This window comes from Sorex araneus, chromosome 9 (assembly GCF_027595985.1).
Source record: "Sorex araneus isolate mSorAra2 chromosome 9, mSorAra2.pri, whole genome shotgun sequence".
NCBI classification, from domain to species: Eukaryota; Metazoa; Chordata; class Mammalia; order Eulipotyphla; family Soricidae; genus Sorex; species Sorex araneus.
In genome coordinates this window covers 12,529,962-12,555,900 of record NC_073310.1, presented here as the reverse complement: position 1 = coordinate 12,555,900, position 25,939 = coordinate 12,529,962, and the positions used below count along the sequence as shown (strand labels likewise).

At 61.2% G+C, this 25,939-nt stretch overlaps 1 protein-coding gene across 3 annotated transcripts in view; it reads right to left on the bottom strand.

The window, feature by feature from the left end:
• Positions 1 to 1,862: 1,862 nt before the first annotated feature.
• Positions 1,863 to 25,939, bottom strand: part of UBE3B (ubiquitin protein ligase E3B) — a 49,630-nt gene continuing 25,553 nt past the window's right edge. For all 3 annotated transcript variants that reach the window (XM_055146640.1, XM_055146637.1, XM_055146639.1), the window contains exons 14-28: positions 24,157 to 24,324; positions 22,476 to 22,647; positions 20,756 to 20,874; positions 18,716 to 18,830; positions 17,812 to 17,911; positions 13,477 to 13,596; positions 11,404 to 11,580; positions 11,194 to 11,304; positions 10,389 to 10,526; positions 10,112 to 10,177; positions 8,141 to 8,199; positions 5,916 to 6,098; positions 5,552 to 5,663; positions 4,068 to 4,160; positions 1,863 to 3,686 (exon numbers count right to left, since the gene is read on the bottom strand). In XM_055146640.1, coding sequence (XP_055002615.1) covers positions 3,495 to 3,686; positions 4,068 to 4,160; positions 5,552 to 5,663; positions 5,916 to 6,098; positions 8,141 to 8,199; positions 10,112 to 10,177; positions 10,389 to 10,526; positions 11,194 to 11,304; positions 11,404 to 11,580; positions 13,477 to 13,596; positions 17,812 to 17,911; positions 18,716 to 18,830; positions 20,756 to 20,874; positions 22,476 to 22,647; positions 24,157 to 24,324 — 1,925 coding nt within the window. In that variant the 3' untranslated portion in view covers positions 1,863 to 3,494. The remainder of the gene's footprint in view (positions 3,687 to 4,067; positions 4,161 to 5,551; positions 5,664 to 5,915; positions 6,099 to 8,140; positions 8,200 to 10,111; positions 10,178 to 10,388; positions 10,527 to 11,193; positions 11,305 to 11,403; positions 11,581 to 13,476; positions 13,597 to 17,811; positions 17,912 to 18,715; positions 18,831 to 20,755; positions 20,875 to 22,475; positions 22,648 to 24,156; positions 24,325 to 25,939) is intronic.

Below are 25,939 nucleotides of genomic sequence, written 5' to 3'. Positions count from 1 at the left end.
GCCAAGGCTCCAGCTGGCCAAAGCCCGACTCTCAGCCTTCAGAGCCAGGCTCGGGCCAGAGCACAGCACAGGGCGGAGGGCACTCGCCCAGCACTCGATTGACCCCCGCACCCCACATGGTGCCCCGAGTGCAGAGACAGGAGCAAGGCCTGAGCCCCACTGGGTGTGGCACAGAAACAGAGGCTCAGCCTGAGCTCTGGGCCAGCTAGCACAGGCCAGTGTCTGCCAACCTGGTGACTCTCAGGAGGCTGCTCAGGCCGGACTCTGCACCTCAAAGGGTAGAGAGCGCCCTGGAGCCTGCCCGGGCCTGTGTGTGTGTGCATGTGTGTGTGTGAACAGTGGATCCTCTCTGGACCTGTGTGTGTGCGTGTGTATGTGAACAGTGGATGCTGCCGGGGGGGGGGCCTGTATGTGTGTGTGTGTACAGTGCATCCTGCCTGGACCTGTTTGTGTGTGTGTGTGTGCGCGCGCGCGCGTGTGTGCGTGTGTACAGTGCATCCTGCCTGGACCTGTGTGTGTGTGCGTGTTTCTGTGTAAACATTGTATCCTGCCTGGCCCTGTTCGTGTGTGTGTGAACAATGGATCCTCCCTGGACCTGTGTGTGTGTGTGTGAACAGTAGGTCCCACCTAAGCCAGTGTGTGTGTGTGAGCCTGCCTGGGCCTCTGTGTGTGTGTGAACAGCAGATCCTGCCTGGGCCTATATGTGTGTGTGTTTGTGTGTGTGTGTGAACAATGGATCCTCCCTGGACCTGTATGTGTGTGTGTGTGTGTGTGTGTGAACAGTAGGTCCCACCTAGGCCAGTGTGTGTGTGAGCCTGCCTGGGCCTCTGTGTGTGTGTGAACAGCAGATCCTGCCTGGGCCTATATGTGTGTGTGTTTGTGTGTGTGTGTGAACAGTGGATCCCCCCTGGGCCAGTGTGTGTGTGCGCCTGCCTGGGCCTCTGTGCTCGTGGGCTTCTTCACGAGGTGGGGGGTGTGGCGAGTGCCCACCGCAGAGCTGCCTGTCCCCATGCGTGCCCCGCCACAGTCGCCCAGCACCTCTGCCCTGACCCTCTGCTGGGACGTGCTGACACCGGTGAGCACTGCTCTGCCTCCCTGCCCAGGGCCCGCTCTGGAGGGCAGAAGACCTGGCCCCATGGACTGTCCCTCCCCTGCCGTGCGTGTGCACACAGAGGCAGGGCCTGAGCAGAAGGGCCTGGGCAGTCCCGTGTGCGTGAAAGGGCAAGGAAGCGGGCCCACCGGCCGGGTGCTGGCTGGGTCCCCCGCAGGAAGCACAGACCCTCCCGTCTCCTCCTTGCTCCGCCTTTCCCTGGGAAGTGACCAGGAGGGGCTTCCGCTTCTGCCGATGATTCAGATAATTCTGCTCTGTCGGGCAGGGAGGCAGACCCCGCAGTGCCTGTGCCCAGCCCTGAGGGCAGCTCTGGATTCTTCGGCACCTGGCAGGGAGGGCGCCCGGGGAATCTCAGCGGACTCGGCTGGAGCCCAAGGCCAGGGCTGGGGCCCAGCGCTGCTGGGGAACCCAGGCCACAGCCAGAGATGCTCAGGGGACCAGGCAGGGTGGGCCATGCCTTGTGTCTGGGGTCACGCCTGGTGACGCCCTCCAGAGGGGGTGTCGGGATCGTGTGTCTGTCGCTCTGGCCCTGTAGTGGGCTGCGCCTGGACTCCTGGCTGCCCCTCGCTGTCCCCCTCACTCTGCGTGTTCACGATGGAAGGTGACGGTGGCCCCTGGGAAGGGGCCGAGGGGGCGCGAGTGCCATCTGAAACGCGCTCCCTCCCGACTCGAGCTGGACGCCGGCCGGAGCAGAGGTGACCCGCTATGTCCCGGGGAGCCGATGGGCGGTGGGCCAAGCACAACACAGGCGCCCGGTGCCGAAGTACAAATTTAATAAAGCCTCTGGTCATCGTTCAAGCCATAAGAAAAACAGTAAAACCCCACTTTTCAGAGCCTTCAAGAGCCATCGAGGTGTTCGTGAACACCAGCTATAAAAGTACAGATTCAGTGTTTTAGATAGTGCAATATTTCCGGGACGCTGCAGACTGCCGCCCTCGCAGGAAACCCCGCGCACCGGCTGACCACAGTGCTGGCAAGCCAGCTCCTGCCCACGCTGGCCGGCTCACGGGGAGCAGACCGGGGGGGTGGGGCGGCAGGCTGACGGCTACTCACCCCCGAGGGAGACAGACCTGCTCAGTCCCCACTGATGCCTTCAGAGATCTTTGAGGAACGGAGGTTTGCAAGGAGCGGGGAGCCTACAGAACCGGCCTACTCTCACCGCTCCAGCAGTTAAGGATACATCCCTGCCTTCAGGCTCCTGGCCACCCTCCCGTCACAGACAGACAGACAGACAGACACTCTGCTCTGCAGCAGCCCAGCCCCGGGCACACCCCCGCCGGGGCACCAACCTTGCACGCAGGCCTGGCCCGTGAGGGCTGGTGTCCTGCAGCCTGGAGGAGCCTCGGGCCCTGGCAGCCCTGGGGAGGGGCGGGGGGCAGGGCAGGTGCCGCTGGCTGTCTCCAGCCTCACCGGGTGGGGGGATGTGCGAGTGGGAGGCGGTGGGCGAGGGCGGCCAGAGCACTGCGGGGCTGTCCTCGGCCCCTGCCCCTGGGCTCTCCCGAAAGAGGGGGTGGCTAAGGGCCGCAGGTCCGACATCGAGTGCAAACACAGGCACAGGAGCCGCCGCGGCCTCCTTCAGTGCGGGGGGCTCTGGGCGGCGAGCACCGACTGTCTAGAGATTGTCTGGTCTAGGGAGGAGCGCTGGCGCCTGGTGGGCCGGGACCTAAGGTCGGTGTGTGTTCCTTACTGATAAATGGGCCAGTGAGCTGGGAGGGTGGTCGCCCCCTGCTGGGAAGGCCAACAGGGTCACCCCCGAGCCGCCATGACCCTGGGAGGGCCAGAGGCCAGTGGGCCCACCGAGAGGCGGCCTCTGAGGCAAGCAGGAAGGACAATGACCGAGGGTGTGTGTGTGGGCGGGGGGGACGCCGACGGGGGGTGAGTGGCTTGGAGAGGGGACGTCTGTGCTCCGAGGCCTCCCGGGGGGCACCTGGCTGCTGGGGGTGCAGCGGGCCTGGCCGTGGACGGAGGCCGAGACTGGGCTGGGTGCATAGCGGCGTGGCAAGGCCTTACCTGAGAATAGTGTTTGGAAACGGGAGGGGCGCGCCTCCCACGTGGCGCGCGCCGTGCTGGGCGTGGCTGCTGCGGGCGGCACAGCCGGCTCCGCGGGTCGGGAAGGGCGGACCCCCGCCAGAGACCGGCCGGCCAGAGAGACCAAGTCTTGTGCCGTCACGGGCCCGGCGCTCGGGGCAGCAGCTGGCACGACCCGGAGGTTTATTTCCTGTGCGGCCTGGGGGTGCCGGAGAGCTGCCGGGGGGGGGTCACGGGGGGGTAGGGAGGGCTCATGGCTATCGAGAGGGGCTGGGGCCGAGGCGCCGGGCCTGCCCGCCGCGCGCCCGGGGAGCTGGAGGTCCGGAGTGCGGGGCGGCGGGCAGGGCCGGCCGCGCTAGGAGAGCTCGAAGCCCGTGTTCATGCTGACGGCGTAGCGCAGCTTCTCCCGCAGGACGCTCTTCCTGCTGTAGTTGGGCAGCTTGAGCAGGTTGAAGCAGGTGGAGGAGGTGGGCAGCCGGCCGCCGGGCTCCCGCCGGCGGATGGTGAAGAAGCCGCGGAGGACGCTGCCCAGCGTGTCCCCGGTGTCCTGCAAGCGCACGCCGCCGCCTGGGCTGAGGGCCTCCGGGGGGCGCGGCCTCCCTCCCGCCCCAGCCGCCCCACAGGCCTGCCGCACCCCAAGGTCTCTCCCGCCGGTGACAGGAGGCGGTGGGAGGGGTGGCATTCCCGCCGGGCCCACCCAAGCCCTCTCGGACCCGAGGCCAGCCCAGGATGGCGGCTCCCAGCCCCTTCCCCGCGCCTTGTCCAGGGAGTGCAGAAAGGTGGCTCCCAGCTGGAGCAGGGCCCTGGGGCAGCCCAGCGGTGGCACCTCTGCAGCCCTGGGACTGTCTGGCCGGGCTCGGCGCAGAGCACGTGGGGTGAGGAGTGGTCACCCCCAGCCCCAGGAGGCACAGTGCCCCCGTGGCGATACCTGGTCGTCGGAGACTTCCACACAGCGGATGGAGAAAGGAGGCTTGAGGTAGGCGAATCCCAGGAGCGGGGGCCGGGAGCAGCTGGTGACAAACTGTGACACAGGCGGGTCAGGGGCGGCCGAGCGGCCCCCCTGCTTCCTCTGGGCACCACTGGCCCAAGACTGTAGCCGGCGTCCCTCCCCCAGCTGGGGACCTGGGGGGCCCGCGTGCACGGGGAGGCCCTGGGGAACCCCTGACCTCCGGTGACTACCTGGCTCTGTTACACGGGCCCAGAGCGAGGGTCCATCGGGGAGGGCGTCTGCCTCGCGGCTTGATCCCTGGCAGCCCACATGGGCCCCCGAGCCCACCGCGAGTGACTCCCGAGCACAGAGCCAGGAGGAAGGCCTATGCACTGCCAGGCTACGGCCCCCCAAACTGAAACAACAACAAACTTGGCCAAGTGCTCCCCTCCTCCTGGGCGCAGAGACGCGCAGCCCAGGACTGCCCCCAGCGGAGAGCCGAGCGCGGGGATCGCGACCACCTCTAGGGAGACACCCAGAGACGGCCCGTGCAAATCACGCAGAGACCAGGATGTGTGGGGGCGGGGTGGGGGGCTGCGTCACGTGGGCACCTCTGGGGGACCCTATGTGGTGTAGGGCTCGGTGAGCGCCTCACCCCTGGGCCCTCCCTCCGCCCTGGAGGCCCTTTGTCAGACCTGCTGAGCGTCACAAACGCCGGAGGCATCAGGCCCGGGACGGCCCAGCTGGGCCTGCAGGACTCGCCGAGCCTCAGGGCCGTTGGCTCTGCCAGGCACACCACAGCTGCAGCCCCACACCCAGCAGGGCGGGCGGAGAGAGTCCCCCCGACCCGGAGGAGCAACTACTTCAAATATCTGGTGTATTTTCTGAGGGGGGCGGGGGTGGGGCACCTCCCTCGGGCTGTGGGCGGGGAGGGCCACTGGCAGCTCGAGTCTGCCAACCAAGGCCTGAGGCCGGGGTGCTGCCGGGGACCCCCAGTGCCACCTTGCAAGGCCTCGGGGGCCCGGGTCATTGCCCAGGGCCTGATGCCGGCAGAGCGCCCCCCTGAGCCCCGTGCTAGCCCCCCGACCCTGCCTGGGCTCAGGTCCTCAACACTCCTTTCTTCCCCAGGAAAGGCAGTCGGGCTGAGGGACAGTTCGGTCAACACTTGCCGTGCACGGGGCTGACCTGGCTTTCGTCCCCGGCACCGCCAGGAGTGATTCAGAGGCAGGAGGAAGCCCCGGGCACAGTCAGGTGTGACCCCAAAACCACAAAGGGAGACAGGGGAGCAGCTCTCAAGGCAAGCACTGGCGAACGGGAGCTGGGGGCTGCAGCCCACAGGCTACCTACCCCAGGCCTCTCTCTGGAGACACGCACCCTCGGACCCTGGGTGGGGGCAGCCCCGGGGAAGGGTGTGCTCCTGAGGGGCGCCCCCGGCCCTCCAGGCTCAGGAGAGCATGCGCGCAGGCCCCGAGGGTGAGAGGTACCTTCAGGAACATGGCCCTCTCCTCGGGCGTGAAGTCGGACGCCAGGATATCCCAGAGCCAGATGATGACCCTGTGGCTTCCGTGGAAGCCGCCGTAGTACACCGTGTGCTTCCTGCGGAGAGGCCGGACAGTGCGCACTCAGGCAGGCCCGGACTCGAGCCGGGCACTCGGAGCACGGGCGCCATCTGAGAGGCAGCTCCAGCAAGTGGGGGAGACGAACCCCTGTTCCCCAGCTGGGCCGTGGGGGGTCCCGGAGTCCCCAGGCAGACCAGCGGCTGAGCCCGTTCCCCGGAGCTGCTGAGGAGCCCGAGGGCTCTGTCCTGCCCCCTCCCGCCCGGCTCCCCCTCCCCCACACGGCCCTTACTTTAAATCTTCCAGGTCAATCTCAGCATTGTCACCCGAGATGAGACGCTGCAGCTCAGGGGTCGAGAACATCCGGATCCACTCGGGTCTGATGATTGATCGGAACCCGCTGATGAGGGCAGCCGTCTGGTTTTTGATCTGAGTGTGCATCCGGAAATGTGCCATCAGGTGGATGTAGCTGATTCTGGGGAGAACAAGAGGGAACAATGGGAATGAACGGGAGGGCAGGCGACTGCCACCAACACGGCTGAAAGAGGAGTCGGAAGCATTTTACAAAAGCACCAACAGTAGGCCGGAGCGACAGTCCAGTAGGGAGGGCGTCTGCCTTGCCGCTGAACTGGGTTCGATCCCTGGCATCCCATACGGTCCCCCAAGTACCCCTGTGGGTGATCCCTAAGTGCAGAGCCAGGAGTAGCCCCTGAGCATTGCCAGGTGTGACCCCAAGAGCCAAAAAAAAAAAAAAAAACAACCAAAAAAACAAAACAAAAAAAACCTCCAAAAACAAAAAACTGTGGTGATGAGGCGGGTGCGAGCTGAAGGCCCACACCCTGGGGCCTGCCTGCACTCTGCTCCCCGGCCAGCTCGTCCTGCGCCAGGAATCCGAGAGACACTGCAGACCGGGTGCCAGCCCTTCTTAGTACAAAGGGTGCTTTTTGGACTTGACTAGCACCTGACTGGAGATAAACCAATTAGCATCCAACTGGTTGTCCAATAAGCCTCAAAGATAGGAACTGGCCTCGCAGTGGGACGTGAATAAACCTGGCTGACCCGAGCCAGGAGGCAGCGTGTGGCGGGGCCGGTGCTCGCTGGCCTTCCCTAGGAAAGCAGGGCACTGGCAACGGCGCCAGGCTGAGGCCGTCCAGGGCCGCGGCTATGGAAGCCGTACGCTCGCCTACGGGTGTGTGACAACACGCTTCTGAACCGGTGAAAATACATTCCAAGAGCCCGTGTGTGAGCCCCGCTGGTGTCTTCGCGGGACACTGGCTCAGCGACGCGAGGCTCTGGGCCCGGCCCTGGGCCAGCTTCCCAAATGCCAAACACATCGATTGATTCCACCCCGTATGGCTCAGCTCTGGGTCACTAACCCTGAGCCACCAAGATGCCAACGGAGGGGCCGACTACGTGGGCCACACTCGTGCCCGTCCACGTGCACCTGTTAGCACCACCCTCCAGACATCGTGGAGCCGGCTGTCACTCGGCTGCATCTACCCAGAGGGAGGGAATGAGTGTGGCCGGGCCTTTAAAGCCCCCTTCTGCGGAACGGGGCAGCCCCGCCTGACAGCTGGGGCTGGCGGCTGGGAAAAGGCTCTGCACGCAGTGGGCTTAAGACAGGACGGGACCCTGCCTCCCGCTCGGGCTGCACCCACGGCCTTCCCCGGGCTGTAGAGAGCCAGCTCCCACCACCCAGCCCGTGCTCTCGGCTGTCAAATGAATCCCTGGGGGGTTCGGAGGCAGAGCTGGGCTGGTGCAGTCAAGGTGAGAAAAGGTAGGGTCTGTGCGGAGGGTTCCAGCAAGACGTGCCAGCGACCCCCAGGCTGACTCCACCAGCGGGCCCGGGGGACACGTGAAGCCCGGGAATGCCATGCAATGACAGGCATCGGACCCAAAGGACCCACCCAGGGGGACCGAGCTCTCACTTGTCACGGGGTGGGGATGCTCAGCTGAGCCTGGTGGAAGCAAACAGGCCGAGTAAGGGGCCGCAGCAACTCCCCCTGCCAGGATCTGCTGCTTCCACCGGGCAGGAGCAGGGCGTGCTAGGGGCTCGGCTCCCAGGGGACTCCGGGAAGTGTTATCCCTGACCACAGCTGCTGGAACTCGAAAAGTCCCGCTGTCTGCAGCATTTGGGTTCCTCATGGTGCCCCTACAAGAGCGCCGCACTTCCTACGAGGGCCACACGCCCCCAGCCCAGAGGGGCCCTCCCGGCGTGCCTGAACGGCTCCGCTGCCTGTGTCTGCAGCCAGAGCCGCTGCTCAATTCCCGGGGATGCCGAGGCCTGGGTGCCCCTGACCTCAGAAGTGCTGCTGTGAAGAATAAATGGTCCGTTCTTATTTTGCAAATCGAACTGAATAGGATTTCAGCCTATGAACTGTAACCAGTAAATTCCATTATGATGTTTATGGCCTCTTTCGACTTCCATCTATCTTAATAAATCCTCAGAGGAAGCCGGGAGAGGCAGAATGAAGTCTTTTCGAGTGGTGACCTTAAAAATCGAATCGCTCTACTCACTTATTTTCATTTGTAACAGGAATGGTCTTCCCTCCAGGAATCAGTTCGTGGCAAACAAGCTGGGGGAGAAAAAGGGGGAGCAGTGACTCCAGAGAACCCAAAGGGGGGAAATCGAGCTTCCTGGAGGCAAGGGGGGAGGGGCGGCCGCAGAACCGAGGGGGGGGGTGTGTGGGCATGACCATTTTCGCACCAAGCCGGGGTTCAGACACCGGCACGGAGACCCTGTGTGATCAGAAGAGAAGCGATCTCTTCTCCTCTGAACTCAGGGGCGCCCCTGCACCGGGAGGCCGGGGGACCCTGGTAAGTCCCAGAAGGTGACACTGTAGCATCCAGAGCACAGGCAAAGGTCTGACGTGAGGGGGGAAAACCAGGCCCCGGACTACAGGGCAGCCATCAGTGACAGGATAAAGAGCCGTTATGAGCTGGAATGAAAGGCAGATCATACACCAGCATGCATGGAATGGTGTCACTGAGGGGGGGGGGGAATACCAACCCCTTTGGGGCAGCGGCGGGCGCTCTGGAAAGACAGGCGTACATGCGCCGTGGCTCTCCCCAGGCATGTGTCGTGTACGTGGTTTTCATTTCCATCCTTACGCTCATTTTATTTATTCATTTATTCTTTGCCACATGGGCCACACCCGGCAGGGCTCAGGAAACCGTGCAGTGCCAGGGATCAATTTCAGGGTCCCCACGGACAAAGCACAGGCTCCAGGCCTTTGCGCTACGCTTATTTAGTGAGATTAATTCATTTACTGGGCGAGGGTTGAAGGCTTAAGGGAAGAGCATTGGGGCTGGAGCGACAGTGCAGCGGGTGGGGGGGCTGGCAGACCCAGGCTCCACCCCCCACATTCTGTATGTCCCACGAGCCCCCTGGGAGTGAGTACAGAGCCAGGAGTAACCTCTGAGCTTCGCCGGGTGTGGTCCAAAAACAGAAAGAAATTAAAAAAAAAAAATAGAAGAAAAAGTAGCTTAAGTGAGGGGCCCAGGGGGAATTCCCGTGGCCCATTACTTATTGCTGAGCTTTCAGTTAAGAATTTACATTATTTTTTGCTCAGGAGAGAAAACTTGAATGTCGCGAGGAAGGCAGATATATCCGAAAACTAGAGAGTGAACTGCTCTCTGCAACGCCAAGGGCGTCTGTGAGCCACCTGGAGCTCAGAGCGCGCACACGCGACTTTAGCCGACGACAGACGGTTTGCCATCCCCTCACCCTGCAGCTGCAGAGAGGAAGCCGGGACCTGGGGCTGGGGAGGTGGCTCAAGGGCAGCGCTCAGGCTGTGTGCGTGTGCAGACATCTGCGTGCGTGCACATGCGTGTTTTTGCTTGTGTGCGCGTCTGTCCCAGGGTCGACCCCTGGCACTGCACGGCGGGGAGTAGCTGTGAGCACGACCAGGAGTGGTCCCCAAACTGAAAGGAAACCCAACCCTCCCCGAAGGATTCTGGGACCACCGAGCTCGGGAAGCTGAGAAGAGGCTGCCCAGGGCCGCCTCGGGGGCGAGGCAGGCAGGTTCCCAAGGGACCCCCAGCACGTCCGGTGTCATGGTCACCCATGCGCTCTGGAGACTGACAGGCGCCAGTCAGCCGCCATGAGGACGCCGGGCACCAGGCCAGGAGGATGGTGGCCCCACTCAGCGCACGGGGTGGCTCCTCAAGTGCGGCACCCCCCAAGGCCCTGTAGGGGGCGCTGCAGCAGCTGCCCGAGGGCCAGGGGCACCAGGGATAAGAGCTGGGCCACTGAGAGAAGCCACCACTGCCCCCATTTCCAGGCTTTCCCCTCCCGGCTCTGCTGTCTATGGAGTTCAAACCAGGACAGGACGCCGCAAGGGGCGTCTCCGATTCAGGGCCCCGAGGCTCCACGCGAGGCAGCCAACCCTCACCAGGAAGACTGAGAACTGTCCAAGTGGAGCTGGTTTCCGCAGTGTCGGCCCACTAGGGCCGGAAGGGGGCGGGGGGGGGGCAGGACACACCTACCTGACCCATGACGTCCTCGTCGTAGGACAGAGTCAGCCCCAGGTCAGCGATGTCCCCATCGTAGCGCTGATGGACAGAGGAGGAGGTAAGTGCTAGGGACAAGGGCAGCTCTGGCCCTCAGGGTCCACCTCCCGTCCTCTGGTGCAGGCCTGCTCGGGCCGCTCTGTGGCCCTGACACTGGGGAGAGGGGCTGCAGTGGCCAGGGGGGCCCCGTGCACGCTGGGCCTCGCCCCTCCACTGCTGACCACAGGCTCTCAGCGCTGCCCCGGTCACTGACCTTGATGGAAGTGAGGTTCTTATAGAACTCCGAGTCCAGAGAAGGAAGCTCGTCCACGGAGCTGTAGAAGATGCTGTGGTGGTGCCCGAGCAGCTGGCTCAGGAAGAAGGAGGCGAAGGGCACGTCCACCACGATGCCCTGGACGGAGAGAGGGGACGAGGGAGCCGCCTTCTGGGACCCGAACTGCCTCAGACGCCTCCCCTCCCCTTCTCGTGGCCTTCCCAAACGGCGCCCCTGGACAGCACCATTTCCTCCTTGTTTAGCCAACGTGATCTGGTGATTCTGGGGGCTCCCCAGGTCCCGGAGACTGAGGGGGAGGGGCCCACAGGCTTGTATCAGGGCCAGACGGCTGCTGTGTCTGCGCAGCTGTGAGAATGTGTGTCTTGGGGGGGAAGGGGAGGACAGAGCCTGAGAAACAGGCACGGCCCGCAGGATCGGCCTCAGGACCTGGCGGGGGTCCAGCATCACTCAGGGGGACTCTAAGCAGGGAAGGGCAAGAGTGGTGGTTCCTGTGGCCCCCCAGTGCGCCTGGCTTCACACTCGGGCTCTGCCCCTGCACAAGCCGTAAGACTCGGGAGGAGCGGATCCTGACGCCTCGGCGTTCTCAGGCCGACGTGGGCAATGGTACCGGCCCACAGGATGGCCTAGCGGGCTGAAGGGGGAAACCCACGCGGAGCGCTTGTGCCCCCTCAGCTGCGCTGTCCGTCCTCTCTGTGGCTTTATCTGAATGGCCACGGGTGGGAACAAAGTCCCGAGGTCCGTCTAGCCCCAGTGCCGGCCACCCCCGGGCCCCGCCCTGGCCTACCTCGTACACAGCCTTGCCCAGCATCTTGCCCACGAACTCGAAGAGCTGCAGGTAATTCTCATGGATGTAGGACGTGGGCGAGGGGTAGAGTCGCTCGTCCCCGCTGGTGGTCTGCGGGGTGAAGGCCCGGCAGAGGCAGAGCTGAGCCGCCTTGCGGGCCGGCCCGCCCGCCGCTTCCCACCCGTGCCCTCAGGCCGGGCCCCACCGCACCTTGAACAGATTGAGCGCCGGGTCGAACACCCTCCTGATGATCTCCTCCAGGAACTCCTTGAAGACGCCGTCCTGGTCGATGCCGGCCTCGTCCACCCCGAGGTCATTGACAAACTTCACCCGGATCACCCCCTTCATGGCGTGGTGGGAGAGTTGCCGGAGCTGCTCGTAGCCGTCCTGCAGGGTGCGGGCATGGCCTGTCAGGGAGCCCTGCCCCCTCCCACCCCGATGCCGGACTCGGGTGCAGGACGAAGAGCCCGGAGCCTGCATCCCAGAGAAGCCAGACCTCGGTGGCTCCGTGTAGAGCACCTGCCTTGCACATGCCAGGCCCTGGGGTCAGCCTTCAGCATCGCAAAACCAAAAGGTGGGGGGAAAGGGCTGGGAAGACGGCTCCAAGGGGGCTGGAGCGCACCCTTGCACGCGGGAGCCCTGGCAACCGGGTTCTCTCTCTCCCCAGCACGGCATGGTCCCCGAGCACCAGGGGGTGTGGGTCCCCTCAACCCCTGGCAGAAGAGGTAGGATGCTGTCCTCTCTGCCTTAACGAATCTATTGGCTCATGGTGAAAATGAGAATAAATTTTAAAAGACGCAAACGGACAGGCTGCTAAAGACGAGGAAGAGACGTCCCTCCCCTGCTCCCGCGGGGCCTGGAGGGCACCTGTGAGGGCAGTGGGGGCGGCAGGGGGGATAGCTGTACCCCTGGGAATGTGGGCGAGAGTGGGCATCACTCGCCCACCGCCATGTCAACGTGGGGACAGGCGGGAGGACACGAGGCCCAGCTGTGCCACTGACCCCAGACTGAAGCCCCTCACTTCTGACGGGCCAGCTCCACCCTCTGGGAGAGAAAGGGCGCCTTCCCGATGGGCTTCAGACACCCCCAGACGCCTAAAACAGAAACGCCACCTTCGACCCAAACCAGGGCAATGGAAACAAGGGAAGCTTGAGGTGGCCCGTGAGTCCAGCTGCAGCTTGTCCTGCCCCCTTGTGTCCACAGCAAGCAAAGGCCACTGGACTCGCTCCCGTTCTAAAAACCAAGCCAGGGGAGCAGGAGCACAACCGGGGTGACTGAATCCTGCCCCGTGGCACAACAGGATCACAACGAGAGCGGTGTTCATGGAACAGGAAAAGGGACTTTGCCATAAGCCCAAGACAGACGTCCCTCCTTTGCTGTCCCTGTGAAACCCCAGCTCACGGCTGGAGAGAGAATGCAGTGGTGGGGCCTTGCCTGGCACGTGGCTGGCTCGTTTGATCCCGGGCGCCCCATATGGTCCCCTGAGCCCCGCCAGGAGCGATCCCCACACAGCACTGCTCAGGGCTGACTCCGGGCTCTGCACTCAGGGATCCCTCCTGGCAGTGCTGGGGGACCGTATGGAGTGTTGGGGAGCAAACCTGGGTCCCCACCGCATGGATGGAAAATGCCCTGCACACTGCACTCTCTCCACTCTCTTAATAAAAATCTAATTTTTGTAAGTTTTAAAAAAATAAAATTATTTTATTAAAACAAATAAAACCCCTGCTGGTGCTGGGGGGCATCAGGAGGTATATATATCTGGTAGTGTGTGGTGGGGAACTGAATTCAGGGCTCTGCAAACGCGAGGCCCGTGTTCCTGCACACGAGTGACCCTCCCAGCCCATGGGGACGTGTGACCCTGAGAACACTCCGGCAGATGCGAGTCACGTCCGCGCACGCTGACAACTCTCCCCGGGTTGGAGCCCAGGGGCTCAAGGCCTGTTTCAGATCCACGCCAGGCGCCGCACTGGGCCCTGGGCTGACTGCGGCTGAGGCGGGCAGTGGTCCCTTTCCTGAGCCTCTCGGGCTGGTGTCTACACTGCCTCCAGCACCGGGAGAAACGTCTGTCCCAAGGTGCCTCGGTCCACACAGCACCTCCAGTCCCGTCTCTGCGTGTCGCAGGCCAGGGACGTCTGTCCTGATGTGAGGGGCACCGAGTGTCTGACGCCCTGACTCCAGGGCGCTCGCGGGGCAGAGCGGGACCCGCACCCCGCCACGTCTCAGCGGAACCCTGTCCACTCCGGGATGCCGGGCTCGGCGGTGGCCCCGGCCGGGGCGTCTCACCTCCAGCATGCGGGAGCGGCGGATGGTGATGTGCGTGACGTGAGGGGAGGCGGAGCTGGTCTCCACCAGCCCCAGCTTCTCCTTCTCCTTGATGACCATGTTCCGGAACAGCAGCACCCGCTGAAACGAGCAGAAGCGAGACCATTGCACAGTGAGAATCCAAGATGCACCATACGAAAACTGGGAGATTCCCAGGAAGCAGCCTGGGAGTGACCAGAACGGGGCGCTCTGACAGGGCTGCGGCTCCGAGGGGCCTGTGGGAGCATCCCGCAGAGCGTGCAGGGGAGCGGCCAAGGAAGAGAGATTTTCCACAAGGAGCAGCCTGGCTTGCAGTGAGGCTCTCGCCGAGGACTATCTCGGGAAAAATCATTCTCCCTCCGTCAATAATCCGCCATAAAACCCTGGTGGCAAGACAGGCTACAGGGGCTGCTGTACAGAGCTCTGCCGGCTGTAAAGGAAATCAATATTCTACATTTAAAATACAGAAACATTGTGAAGATAATTTTTTTTCTACTGTCAGAAATTTAAAAAACGGTCCCCCAGCCGGCAGGTCCCTGACCTTTTCATCTGTCTTGCCTGAGCGCTCAAGCGCCTTTCCCACCGAGCTTCTCAGCGACTGTCGGAGCGGGAGCCTCTCTCTGTTCTCGACATCAGAGCCCCTGGAGGAGAGCGGGACCCTCTACCCCACCCCAGGTCTAAGAATCAGGGGCTGGAGCGATAGTGCAGCAGGTGGGGCACTGGCTGACCTGGGTTTGATCCCCGGCATCCCATATGTTTGCACAGGCCTGCGAGAGTGATCCCAGTGTGCAGAGCCAGGAGTAACCCCTCAGCATCACGGGGTGTGGCCCCCAAACAAAAATCAAACAAAACAATCACTACTGTAAAGGCACTCCAGTAATGTCAGTGGAATAAATTAACCCAATCAACGCTGTTGCATTGTATTTGAAAAAAAAAAAAAGTGGGGAGGGGGATTGCCCTCCAAATCAGAAACTCCGTTAATCCAAATAAAAAAGAGTCACATCGGGGCTGGAGTGATAGCACAGCGGGTAGGCCGTTTGCCTTGCATATGGCCGACCCGGGTTCGATTCCCAGCATCCCATATGGTCTCCTGAGCACCGCCAGGGGTGATTCCTGAGTGCAGAGCCAGGAGTAACCCCTGTGCATCGCCAGGTGTGACCCAAAAAGCAAAAAAAAAAAAAAAAAGAGTCACAGCAACAGGAGCAGCAACAAGGGCGAGCAGAGCGAGGGCATCAAGGCAATTCCATTTCATCAGGTTATTAGCTCAGTGAAGTCAACAGGATTGTAAGAGAAAAAGCGATTGTCAGCAGCCTCCTGAGACGAGCTCTCCGGGCGGAGGGGGACGGGCTGCCTGGCAGCGGGGCCGCTGTTCAGTGGCACAGCTCCGTGCCTGCACGCGGAGACACAAAGACGAACATGCTTGGAAAGGTCCCGAGAGCTCCGGGGCGCCAGGGAACGGAGAAGGAGCCTGGCCCAGGGCTGGGAGGTGAGGCCCTTCAGAAGCCCGAGTTTAGCAGTGGGGCCACGGGACACAGCTGCTTCCCGTGACCCCCCATAATGTTCAGCGTGAGCACCTGAATGAGGGGCGCTGTTCCACGGAGCACGAGAAGAAGGTGCAGAGGCCTGGGCTGAGCCCAGGGTGGCATCGGCCAGCGGGACTGCAGGAGCACAGCCGCCAGGGCCCGGGAAGGCTGGGCGGGGAGCCACCAAGGGCCTCCAGAGACGGTTCCCGAGCCCCGAGGCCACGCCCCACAGGGCGCTGAGTAAGCAGGCCCGGCCCCCCGGACGGTCAGGTGGTGTGCACAAGATACAGAGAGCCAGGGCTGTGTGCTGGTGAGGCCTGGAGGGGCAGAGGCTGGTGTCGGGGCAGATGGCCCGGCGCAAGCAGAAGGAAGAGAGCGAGACCACAGCGCCCACGAGCTCCTCCTGCGGCCCAGAGAGGACACGCAGTGGGCGAGGACAGACAGCCCTCGGCGGGAAGGGAACTGGCCAGCACTCAGACACTCCCAGGCCTGCTGGCAGTCGGAGGGCAGGACAGAGGCCAGAGACAAGGAAAGAGCCATGTTTCTCTCTTTTGGGAGGAGCGGGGTGGTCAGAGCCAGGGGTGCTCACGGCTTCTTCCTGGCTCTGCACTCAGGAGTCACTCTCAGGACTCCTAAGGGACCTTCGGGGATGCTGGGGACTGAATCCGGGGCGGCTGCAGGCAAAACAAGTGCCCTATCCGCCATACTGCAACTCCGGGCCAAGACCTGACTCTTCTAAGGAAAGGGAAAGAACAAAGTTCAAACGGCCCCGACAGACAATCGTCAGCAAAACTCCCGCACATCCTCCCCAGTAGTGAGGACCTATTACAGCCCGGACTCACAGTGGGGGTCTTGCACACTGCTGACCTGGGTCTGATCCCCAGCACCTTGCACACTGCTGACCCGGGTCTGACCCCCGGCACCCCATATGGTCCCCCAAATCTACCATGAACGAGCGATGCCTGAGTGCAGAGTTGGGAGTTAACCCTGAGCGCTGCCGGGTGTAGCCTCCAGAACCAAACAGGAACCCCAAGGACAGCAACACCGGCTCAGTGACTCTTACATCACTGCCAGGCGCACAGCAGAAATGAAAGCGGCTGGTAACTCAGCCCAGTGCTTTACCAAACATTTCATACACCCGTTGCATCCAGTGTTCCCCCTGACATTGTTTGGGCTTTGGGGTCACAGCTGGCAGTGCTTGGGGCTCCACGGGGTACAGGGGAGGAACCAGGGGCACTGTGCGCTCAGTCTGCACCCCAGCCCCCGGCCCCCTCAGAGATCTAAGGCCGTATCTCAGACCACCTTGCACGACCTGAGGGGAGAGGGGTGGGACGAGGAGAACAGGAAAAGGTGTGCGTGGCACGTGGACCCGCGGCGGGAACGGTAAGGAGGGGGCGATGCTGCAGCCCGAGACTCATGCGCGGGGAAGCTCCGCATCGCATTAAACACGGATAAATAAAACCAATCGGCCCCGGCGCGGATGGAGGGGGGCGACCACCTACTCAGGGCTGGGGCCAGGCCCGATGTAACCCTGCGGGAGCTGCCAGCCCCGCTGAGGAGCCCGGGAGAGCGGGGCTGCGAGCGGCGGGAGGAAGCTGCCTTGGGAAACTGAACATGATGAAGACAAACGAGAGTTGTCTGCGAACCTCAGAAAATTAGAGCTGCTTGTATTCTGCTTCTTTCTTCCTTTTTTTTTGAGAGGATGGGAGGAGGGGAGCATCCCCCGCAGCGCCCGGGGGCTTGTCTCCACAACCTTGCCAGGCGCCCCCCCCTCTCCTCCCCCGCTGGAGCGGCTCTGCTGTCGAGTGCAATAAGGATTTAAACAGCCACACTCCGAGGGTGACGAGAGGCGGCTGTTAAGTATTGAGGTCAAGGTCAAAACGCTATCAGAGCGCAGTGAAGAGTGTCTCTAAAAAGCGATTTCATTTAGAGAAGTGTGATCTATGCTCTTTTCTAAAAATACCCATTTTGTCCAAAAAAAAAAAGAGAGAGAGAGAGAGAGAGAGAGAGAAATGGAAGAACGGGCCCAGTCGGAGCTGGAGGGCCTCTGGAGGCCGCTGACCCTGAGGAGTGCGCCTCGGAACCCCACATTCCCGCGGCCCCTGGCCCTCGGCTCGGGCCCCACACTGCCGGGCTCCTCCTCTGGCCCCGGCTCCCTGCCCTGCCTCGTCTGTGGCTCTGCCGGCAGAGAGAGGAGCTGGCTCTGCCCCCCTGCCCTGCACCCCAGACCCCGGCCCTGAACCCCGCCAAGCTGCCCTCAGCACCACCCCCTCCCAAGCAGGGGCGCCCAGACCGCAGGCCTGAGTACCAGGGGCTCTGGCGTCCCCTCCCTCCGCATGTGGACGTTCTCTGAGGCATCCAGGCGCCCCCTCCAGAAAACCCTTTGCTGAATCCACCGTCTTCCCACTGCCCGGTTCCCGCCAGAGTCCAGCTAAGCTGCTGCCATACCCTCTCCCTCTAGTCAGGCCACCCGGGCCTCCCCAGCCCCAAACTCTCCAGCCCCCTGGCTCTGCCCTTCTGGTTCCCGCTGCCACAGCCCCCCTGGGCTGCAGGGACTGGCGCCCGCCGTCACGCTCTCTCCAGCCGCTATCCGGTTCTGCTCTAGGCTCTCGACACGGCCCGCTGCTGCCTGCGCAGCCTTCAGCAGCCCCTGGCCCTGGCCGCACCGCTCCCTCCATTCCAACTGCCACCCCCCCCCCCAAACGGACCGTGACCCTCCCCTTAGCACTTCTCCCAGCGCGGGGTGGAAGACACACTCGGAGCCCGGTGCCTCGCCCCGGAGGAGCCTACTCACGTTTTTGTGGGGGATGACGTGAGGGATGTACTGCAGGACGAGCTGTGCCCGCTTCCGGCCCTTGTCCAGCTCTTGGAAAAGCACGCTGGGCTTGAGGTCCCTGGGGCAGGAAGACACGCGCAGGGTCACCCCACCGGGAAGGCCAGCCTCCTGCCCGCTTTCTGCAAGCCTGGACGGAAGGTGGCGGGATGCACTCGCTGCCCGGCCTGTAACGCCCTGACCGTGGGCTGGCTGGACCTTTGCCAGAGACCCGTGCGGGGCCTGCGCTGGGGCGTCCCTCTCAGAGTTCCCCGAGACACCCACTGGCCAGCACGAGGACACGATCTTGGTTGAGCGGTTGCGGAGGGACGCCTCCTATAGGACCCCGGTCATCTCACCCTGAGAAAAGCTGCCACTCGACTCCCACGGCCCGGAGCTGGCCTCAGCTGGGAGCAAGCCCCCTCGGGACAGCAGGCAGGGGCGCTAGCCTTGCTTGCAGGTGGCTGACCAGGGTTTGAACCCCAGCACCACGTAGGGTCCCAGGAGCCCTGCCGGGAGTGATCCGGAGCACAGGAGGCGTGGCCCCCAGACCCAAACCAATGGAGATGAACGGGATGACTTTCTCTCCCGGCTCGGAGCGGGGGCCGTCTGCGAGGCGGGCTCTGGCTTTCTGGCCACGCACAGACTCCCACAGTTTTAGGGGGAACGCGCCTGAGTGGAAGGCCCCCCTAGGGGGTCCCGGGGGACAGGGTGTTAACAGAACAGACGCTCTCCTCTAGGTGCCGGGGCAGGCAGGACGCAGGGCAAGTTTCGGGATAAAGTCCCCCTCTGGCCTGGAGCACGAGTGCTGAGCACTCCGGCAAGCGGTGATGCGACCGAGGGTCCCCGGCCCAAGCCCTCCCCGCACCGGCGCTGGGGGACTCACTTCCGCAGCCAGTGGTCCTCGGGGGCGAAGCGCCGCCGGCAGTCGCGCTCGTAGAGCACCATGAGCCACCCGTGCACAGACTGGAACAGCTCCAGGGTCTCGCCCTTGGCGTTCTCTGCGGGGCACAGAGGTCAGGAGAGGAGCCGAGGGGAGGCAGAACCGCCCCTGTCTTCTCGCCAAGCGCCGCAGAGTTAGTCACGTCCCTCACGACGGCTCAGAACTGGCCAAGTGAAATGGTGCCGTGGGGACATGCCAAGTCCTGCCAGACTCGAGTATCGGCCACCCCCGGCTCCCACCGCACCAAGAGGGTCACCCAAAGGGGGTTCCAAGCAAAGGAGCTTTGGACTCAACAACCGGAAACACGTGAGCAGGGAGACTCTGACTAGAACGAGACCCAGCCCTCCCTTCTCCTGGGGTGTCAGGAACTACGCCACGGCTTCCCCCGCCGGAAGCACGTGGTCTACCACTGCACTCGTCCCTGCCTGGGCATGTGGGTCACTTTCCAAAGGACCAGACAGGACGCCAAGGATCAAACCCCGCTTGGCCATGTGGCATGTATTTTATCTTTAGGAAAAGTCGACTCAAAAAGTCAAAAGGAGACTCCAGGCAAAATCAATCATGACTCATAACCCTTCACTCAGAAAAGTGCTAGCCAGGCTTTTGGGAACATAACCTGAGCAGGAAGGGAAAAGAAGACAAGAGAAACTTGGGCCTGCACTACACGGAAAGGCTTTTGTGCAGGAGAAGAAAATGCGAACAGAACGAAGACAGTCCCCTGCGTGGCAAAAGCTCTGTGCACACTATACGCGTGCCTCGGAGTTAGCAGCCAGGGGATACAGTGAACTCACCTAACTGAATGACAAACATGGACAGATGGTCTCTCAGGCTTTCTCCAAAGAGCACATAGAGGGGGCTGCCAGGTACACGGAAAACTGCTCACTATCAGGAAAATGCAAACCAAGACCATGGTCCCCCGAGTCAGGCAGGAAATGAGGACAGGGCACAGCCGGGAGTAAGCCCTGAGCACCACTGTTTGGCTGGCGCCCCCAAACCAACCAACCATCCAACCAACCAGACGAACAAACGAACGAACCCAAAACAAGAGGAGGATGTTGGGGTGGGGGTGAGGAGAAAAGGGACCTGCCTGTGCACTGCTGGGGACACCGACTGGGATGACCAGTCTGGAAAATGCCAGGGAGGAAAGTTCAGTCCCGGCACCCCATCAGGTCTCCCAAGCCCGCCAGGAGTGATCTCTGAGTGCAGTCACAATCCCTGAGCACAGAGCCAAGAGTGATCCCTGAGCACAGAGCCAAGAGTGATCCCTGAGCGCAGAGCCAGAAGTAGCCCCCTTCCCCCCACCAAAAAAAGAGCACAAGACTGAGCTACTACAGGACTCAACAATCCCACTTTTAAAGATCTATCCAAAGAATACAAAAGCATTAACCCAAGTTGCCTCAACCCTAATATCTATTACAGTACTCCTTACAACAGCGAAAAAACATGGAAGCAAGCCAAATGCTCGTGATGCCTGGATTAAAAAGGCATCAGTCATAGCACGGCGAGTAGGGCACTTGCCTCGCACACGGCCAACCTGGGTGCCATCCCCGGCACCCCAGATGATCTCCTGAGCCCACCAGGAGTGCTCCCTGCGTGCACTGCCACAAGTAAGCCCTGAGCAGAACTGGGTGTAGCCCCAAAATACTGGAAGACTGGGTGATTCCACCTATAAGTGCCCGGCAGGGAGAGTGAGAGACAGACAGACAAAACAAAATCAATTCCAACCAGCCGACAGTAAACACGGAACTAAGATTACCAGAGGAGAAAGGGGAGGGGAAGGATAATTTAAAAAAAAAAAAAAGTGGAAACAGAAACACCCTCCCACCTCACAATACATCTAACCCTGAACACCCGCTCCCCCCCCCCCAAGCTGCCATCTCAGCCGCTGCCGCTGCAGGTGCCAGGCGTGTACCATGAGGCTGGAGGGACGGCAGGGCCGAGCAGAGGGCAGGGCTCCCACCCGGGGTGCCGTCTTCCCCTTACCTACAATGCCATCCCAGATCATCTTAAACACAAAGGAATTCAGGAAAGAGGAGATGGTGACCAGCTCTTCCAGCTTGAATGAAATCTGTTCTTCGTAGACCTCAATGTCATCGAGGATCCTAAGCCGGGGAGAAATCATTCGGGATTCCCCGCTGCGCCTGGGAACTGTGAGACCCGTGCTCCCTCGTAGGGAGAGCAACGGGCGGGTGCCGGCTCTGGGGCGAAACGGACAGATTTCTGTCTGGGACCGTCTAGGGCTGGCCTGGGTATGAGGGGGTGCTGAGCTGAGCACACTGGCAGGCCCAGGAGGCGCCACCACCCGCTGCTTCCTTTTCATTTGCAATCATGGGGGAAAAAGTGAGTTCAGGGAAGGTGGGGAGAAAAGTGAGTTCAGGGAATGTGTCATAAACTGTATATTTTCTTTTTTCCCCACCAATTCACTTGTGTAATATTTCTGAAGATACAAGTAATAATAGACACTGTATATTTTTGCTTATTCATAAAAGCCAAATGACAGTTTTAGGCAGGGGTCAGATTCAGTCATGTCCGTCTGGGCGGGAGTTCTGAAACCCCTGGCCACGCACCACTCCACCACACGGACTGCATGCCAGGCCCCAGGGAGACATCTCCTGACCCGTGACCCAGTGCTCTGCACTTGACAGAGTCTGTGTGTCCTGGGAAGAGCTGTGGGCTCTGACTCTGCACCTACAGGTGCCAGGGGGCGCCCCTCAGAAGGCCCGTGGGGGAGTTAGGCAGGAGCAGGAAGGCGCTGAGAAAACCCTTGGCGACAGCCCTATCCAAAGGCAGCCTACGGCGACCAGTCACTGTAGGGGAGACCTTCCGGTCCCCTCGACCCTGACCCCGCAATCAAGGGGACTCCCCAGCAGCCGTGGGCCCCTAATCTCACCTCCAGCAGACAATTAGCCCTGGGTGCTTCTGCATCTCCTGCCTCCAGGCCCCCGATTCCTTCCTGTATCATGCCTACCAGAAAGCTCCTGCTGGAGGCCCACCCTGTATATGGATCTCCACCATCCTTTGGGGTTGAGGATGTGGCACTACGAGGATGCTGAAGACAGACCCCACCCTGACTGACAAACTAGGGAAACAGAGGCTCAGAGAAGTCACGCAGCTGGCCAGCCGGGCAACAGCAGCCAGAACAACAGGCATCTTGTGTGATGATTCCGACAGGCCCACGACTACACTCAAGGCCGTGTGCGCACTGTCCCTTCTAAACCTGAAGCACGGGCCGGTAAACTCTGGAGCGTGGAGAGGTGGGGCTCCTGGTCTCCTGGCCCAGGGGGTCCTGAGAGGGGCGGAGTCTGGGGCCGGAGAGACAGTTTAGCAGGTTGGGCGCTGGCCTTGACCCAATCAACTGGGGCTCAATCCCCAACATCCCATATGGTTCCCCGAGCACCGCCAGGAGTAATTCCTGAGCACTCCCGGGTATGACCCCCAAAACCAAAATCAGTAACTAAACAGTGACAGAGTCCGGTGCTGCACGCTGGCTGTAACTCCGGGCTCTGCAGTACACAACCCTGCAGAGTGCGACTGGACCCCAGCCTCAGCAGACCCCAGCGGCCTACAGTCAGTGGTGCTGAGCCAGCTGCCCTCAAGGGAGAGCCCGCAGAGGCTGGCCCCCTGCTCCGCACCCCCTCCCGGCGCTGTGCTCTGATTCTCCCCTCCTCCCACACCGGCCTCAGCTCCTCCACAGCCGACCTACGTGATGAGGTGCCGGGAGCAGTCGGAGAACAGCATCAGCATGGCCAGGAGCCGCTTGGACTCCTCGGAGTCGCTGTTGAGGCATTCCAGGAAGAGCTTCAGGCCCCCGTGGGGCCCCAGCTCGCAGATAAAGGCCCAGAGCTTGGGCAGCAGGTCGTCAAGGTACGTGAGGCCTAGGGAAGAACAGAGACCCAGGTTTGGGGGCACTCCGGCGAAGTTCCCCTTTCCAGTGGGAAAACAAGCCCCTGAAACCTGTTGGCAAACACTTAATGAGAGAGAGAGAGAGAGAGAGAGAGAGAGAGAGAGAGAGAGAGAGAGAGAAGGTGCAATTACCAAGAAACTCATTATCACCACGAGAAGGACGCTGCTAATAGCTAGCATTTGTGTAATGAGGGCTCGCTGGTGCCAGCTACCGACGGCACCGTCTGCCTAAGCTCCTCTCTGCCTGATGAAACCTGCGTTAGCGCCACAGAGAGGCTAAGTCACTGGCCCCAGATCACACAGCCATTGTCAAAGCCCCAAACAGAGTCTGACAGGCTCAGTGTTTATGCTCTGTATGCGTCAGTCAGGTGTGGCGTTTGTTTCTCTGGAAAGGACCAGGGAATAAATACCATCAGCTTCCACTGGGGCAGCGGTCAGCTGCAACTACTCAGTGCTCCCTCAGCAGCACAGAAGCCAGCAAAAAGCAAAAGTGCATGCAGCCGAGTTCTAACAAGGCCTGATCTGCAGAGCGAGTGGTGGCGCCCGGGCCACGGGCTGTGTAGTCTGCCGACCCTTCCTGAGACCCACATTTCGCAAAGCCGCCTTCTCGTCTCTGTTAAAAATGAGCAGGCGGTGAGTGACTGGAGTGGTGATACTCTGAGTCACAAAATTCAAGCCTGGAGGGGCGGGAGAGCTCAGTGGACTAGGCACACACGGGTCCCTCGTTCCCACTGGCACACGTGGTCGGTCTTCCCTTCGTGAGATGGGGTTGGTGCAGGTTTTTCTTTCTTTTGCTTCTGGCCACACCCGGCAGTGCTCAGGGATCCTTCCTGATGGGGCTCAGGGGACCATACGGGGTGCTGGGGACTGAACCATGCCCCCTGTACTGTCTCCCAACGCCAAGTTTTTCTTCTTTCAACTTCCTAGTCTTCTCTAGTTTTCTTTTCTCTTTTTTCGCTTTTCGGGTCACACCCGGTGGTGCTCAGGAGTGCTTTGCACTCGGGAATTACTCCTGGCAGTGCTTGGGGGACCACATGGGATTCTGGGGATTGAACCCGGGTCAGCTGTGTGCCAGGCAAATGCCCGCTGTACTATAGCTCCAGCCCTTTTCTAGTTTACTATGCAGAAAAAAAAAAAAAACACCTCAGTTTTATTTTATGTAAATAAATTTGGGGGTGTGCCAGGGAACTGAACCCAGGGCCTCGTCTATGTGCTCCGCCACTGAAGACACCTCCCCAGCCAGAACAGCTTTCTCAAAGCAAACGGCACCTCATCGTGGAAACAATGAGGAATGACCCGGCAGTGGTCGTGCCGGGGTGGGCCGGAGCTACCGAGCTCACAGACACAGAACAGCTTCTAAGAACAGCTCAAAAAAACGCAGCTCCTGGCGACCTGGGCTCTGGGAAGGGCTGAGGGGAGCGGCTGACCCCGGGACACTGCCCGCCAGCGCAGGGGTGTGGGGAGCGGCAGAGGGGCCCGACCTGTGAGGATCTGCAGCCGGATCTGCGTCAGCGTGGTGAGGGAGGTCTGGTAGAGGACGCAGGTGCTGCACACCTTCTGCACCTCCGCCGAGTCCACGCGCCGGCCCCCGACAGGCCTGAGGATGTGGCGGACCGAGGCGGACCTCTGGAAGGCGCGTTTCAGGAGACCTGCACGGGGAGAAGCGGGCCGTGAGCACGGGGTGTGTCTCCGCCACGGCCTAGCTGCCACAGCGCCTCGATGGCGCCCCATCCCAGGAACAGCCACTGCGGGGGCTGCCCTGGACTCGAGTGGTCCTTGGGGGGAGGACTGACAATAGTGTTTTGTTTACCTCCAACCCAAAGATAGGTTCGGGCCATGGGGGAAGAAAACAACCTCTCAGGACAAGTCAGGTATTGCTCTCTTTGTTTCTTTGTTTTTGTTTTGGGGCCACACCCAGTGATGCTCAGGGCTTGCTCCTGGCTACACACTCAGGAATGACTCCTGGCGGTGCTCCGGGGACCATACCGAGATGCCAGGGAGCAAACTCACGTCCGCTGCATGTAAGACAAATGCCCTCCCCGCTGTGCCGCTGCTCCAGCCCCAGCATAGCTCATTCTTACCTGGGATTCTTTTCCTGTCCCCCTGTACTCTGAACCCATGAAAGTAAAACAAAAAATTATGATGAAAGACAAAATGAAGACCAAAATGTAAATAAATAAACCTGATGACTCTATTCTAGGAAAACAGGAGCAAAGGTAGTGGGCGTGGCTGAGCGCCAACGTTCCGTGTTTCTACACAGAGGCTGGGCACTGACTTCGTGTACTCTGAACGCACGGGCTGCGTTCCACTTCTATTTTAAAATTTGAAAAAGGGGACCCGGAGCAATAGTGTAGTGGGGAGAGGCTTGCCTTGCAAGCAGCCAACCCAGGTTCTGTCCCTGGCATCCCATACGGTCCACTGAGCTCTGCCAGGAGTGATCCCTGAGCGCAGAGTCAAGTAAGCCCCGAGCATAGCTGGGTGTGACCCCAAAACAAAACCAAATAAAAATGTTCTTTTATTGTTTTGGTTTTTGGTTTTTTTTTTGGAGGGGGGTTTTGGGTCACACCTGGCGATGCACAGGGGTTATTCCTGGCTCTGCACTCAGGAACCACTCCTGGCGGTGCTCAGGGGACCATATGGGATGCTGGGATTTGAACCCGGGTCGGCCGAGTGCAAGGCAAACGCCCTACCCGCTATGCTATCATTCCAGCCCCTATTGTTTTGGTTTTTGGGTCACACCTGGCAATACTCAGGAATTACCCCTGGTGGTGGTCAGGGGACCATATCGGATGCCGGGGATTGAACTCGGGTCAGGCAAGGCAAATGCCCTTCCTGCTGGACCATCACTCTGGTCCCCAAAAATTTTTTTTAAAAAAGTGTGTTTTGGGGCATGGTACTCAGGGAACACTCATGACAGTGCTCAGGGAACCACATGTGGTTCTGGAGCTCAGACCCGAGTCAGCCACCCGAGTCAGTGCCGAGCAAGTGCCTTACCTGCCGTTCTGTCTCTCCGCCCCCCCTCCTTCCACTCCAAGCCTCCCCGTTTATGTGCTGCTGCAGTTTGAGGCCCTAAGCCTACTCTAGTGACAGCTCCAGGATGGCGCTGTGACCCACCAGGAAGCAGAGGAAAAGGCCAGTGATCCTGTACCCCCTTAGAGCCCCGCCGAGGGCATGATCAGGAACTCAGAGAAGATCCACTTCCTCTAGGGAAGCAGTTTTCCTGGTGATGAGGAAAAGGCTCCCACAAGTCCTTTTGAATACTCG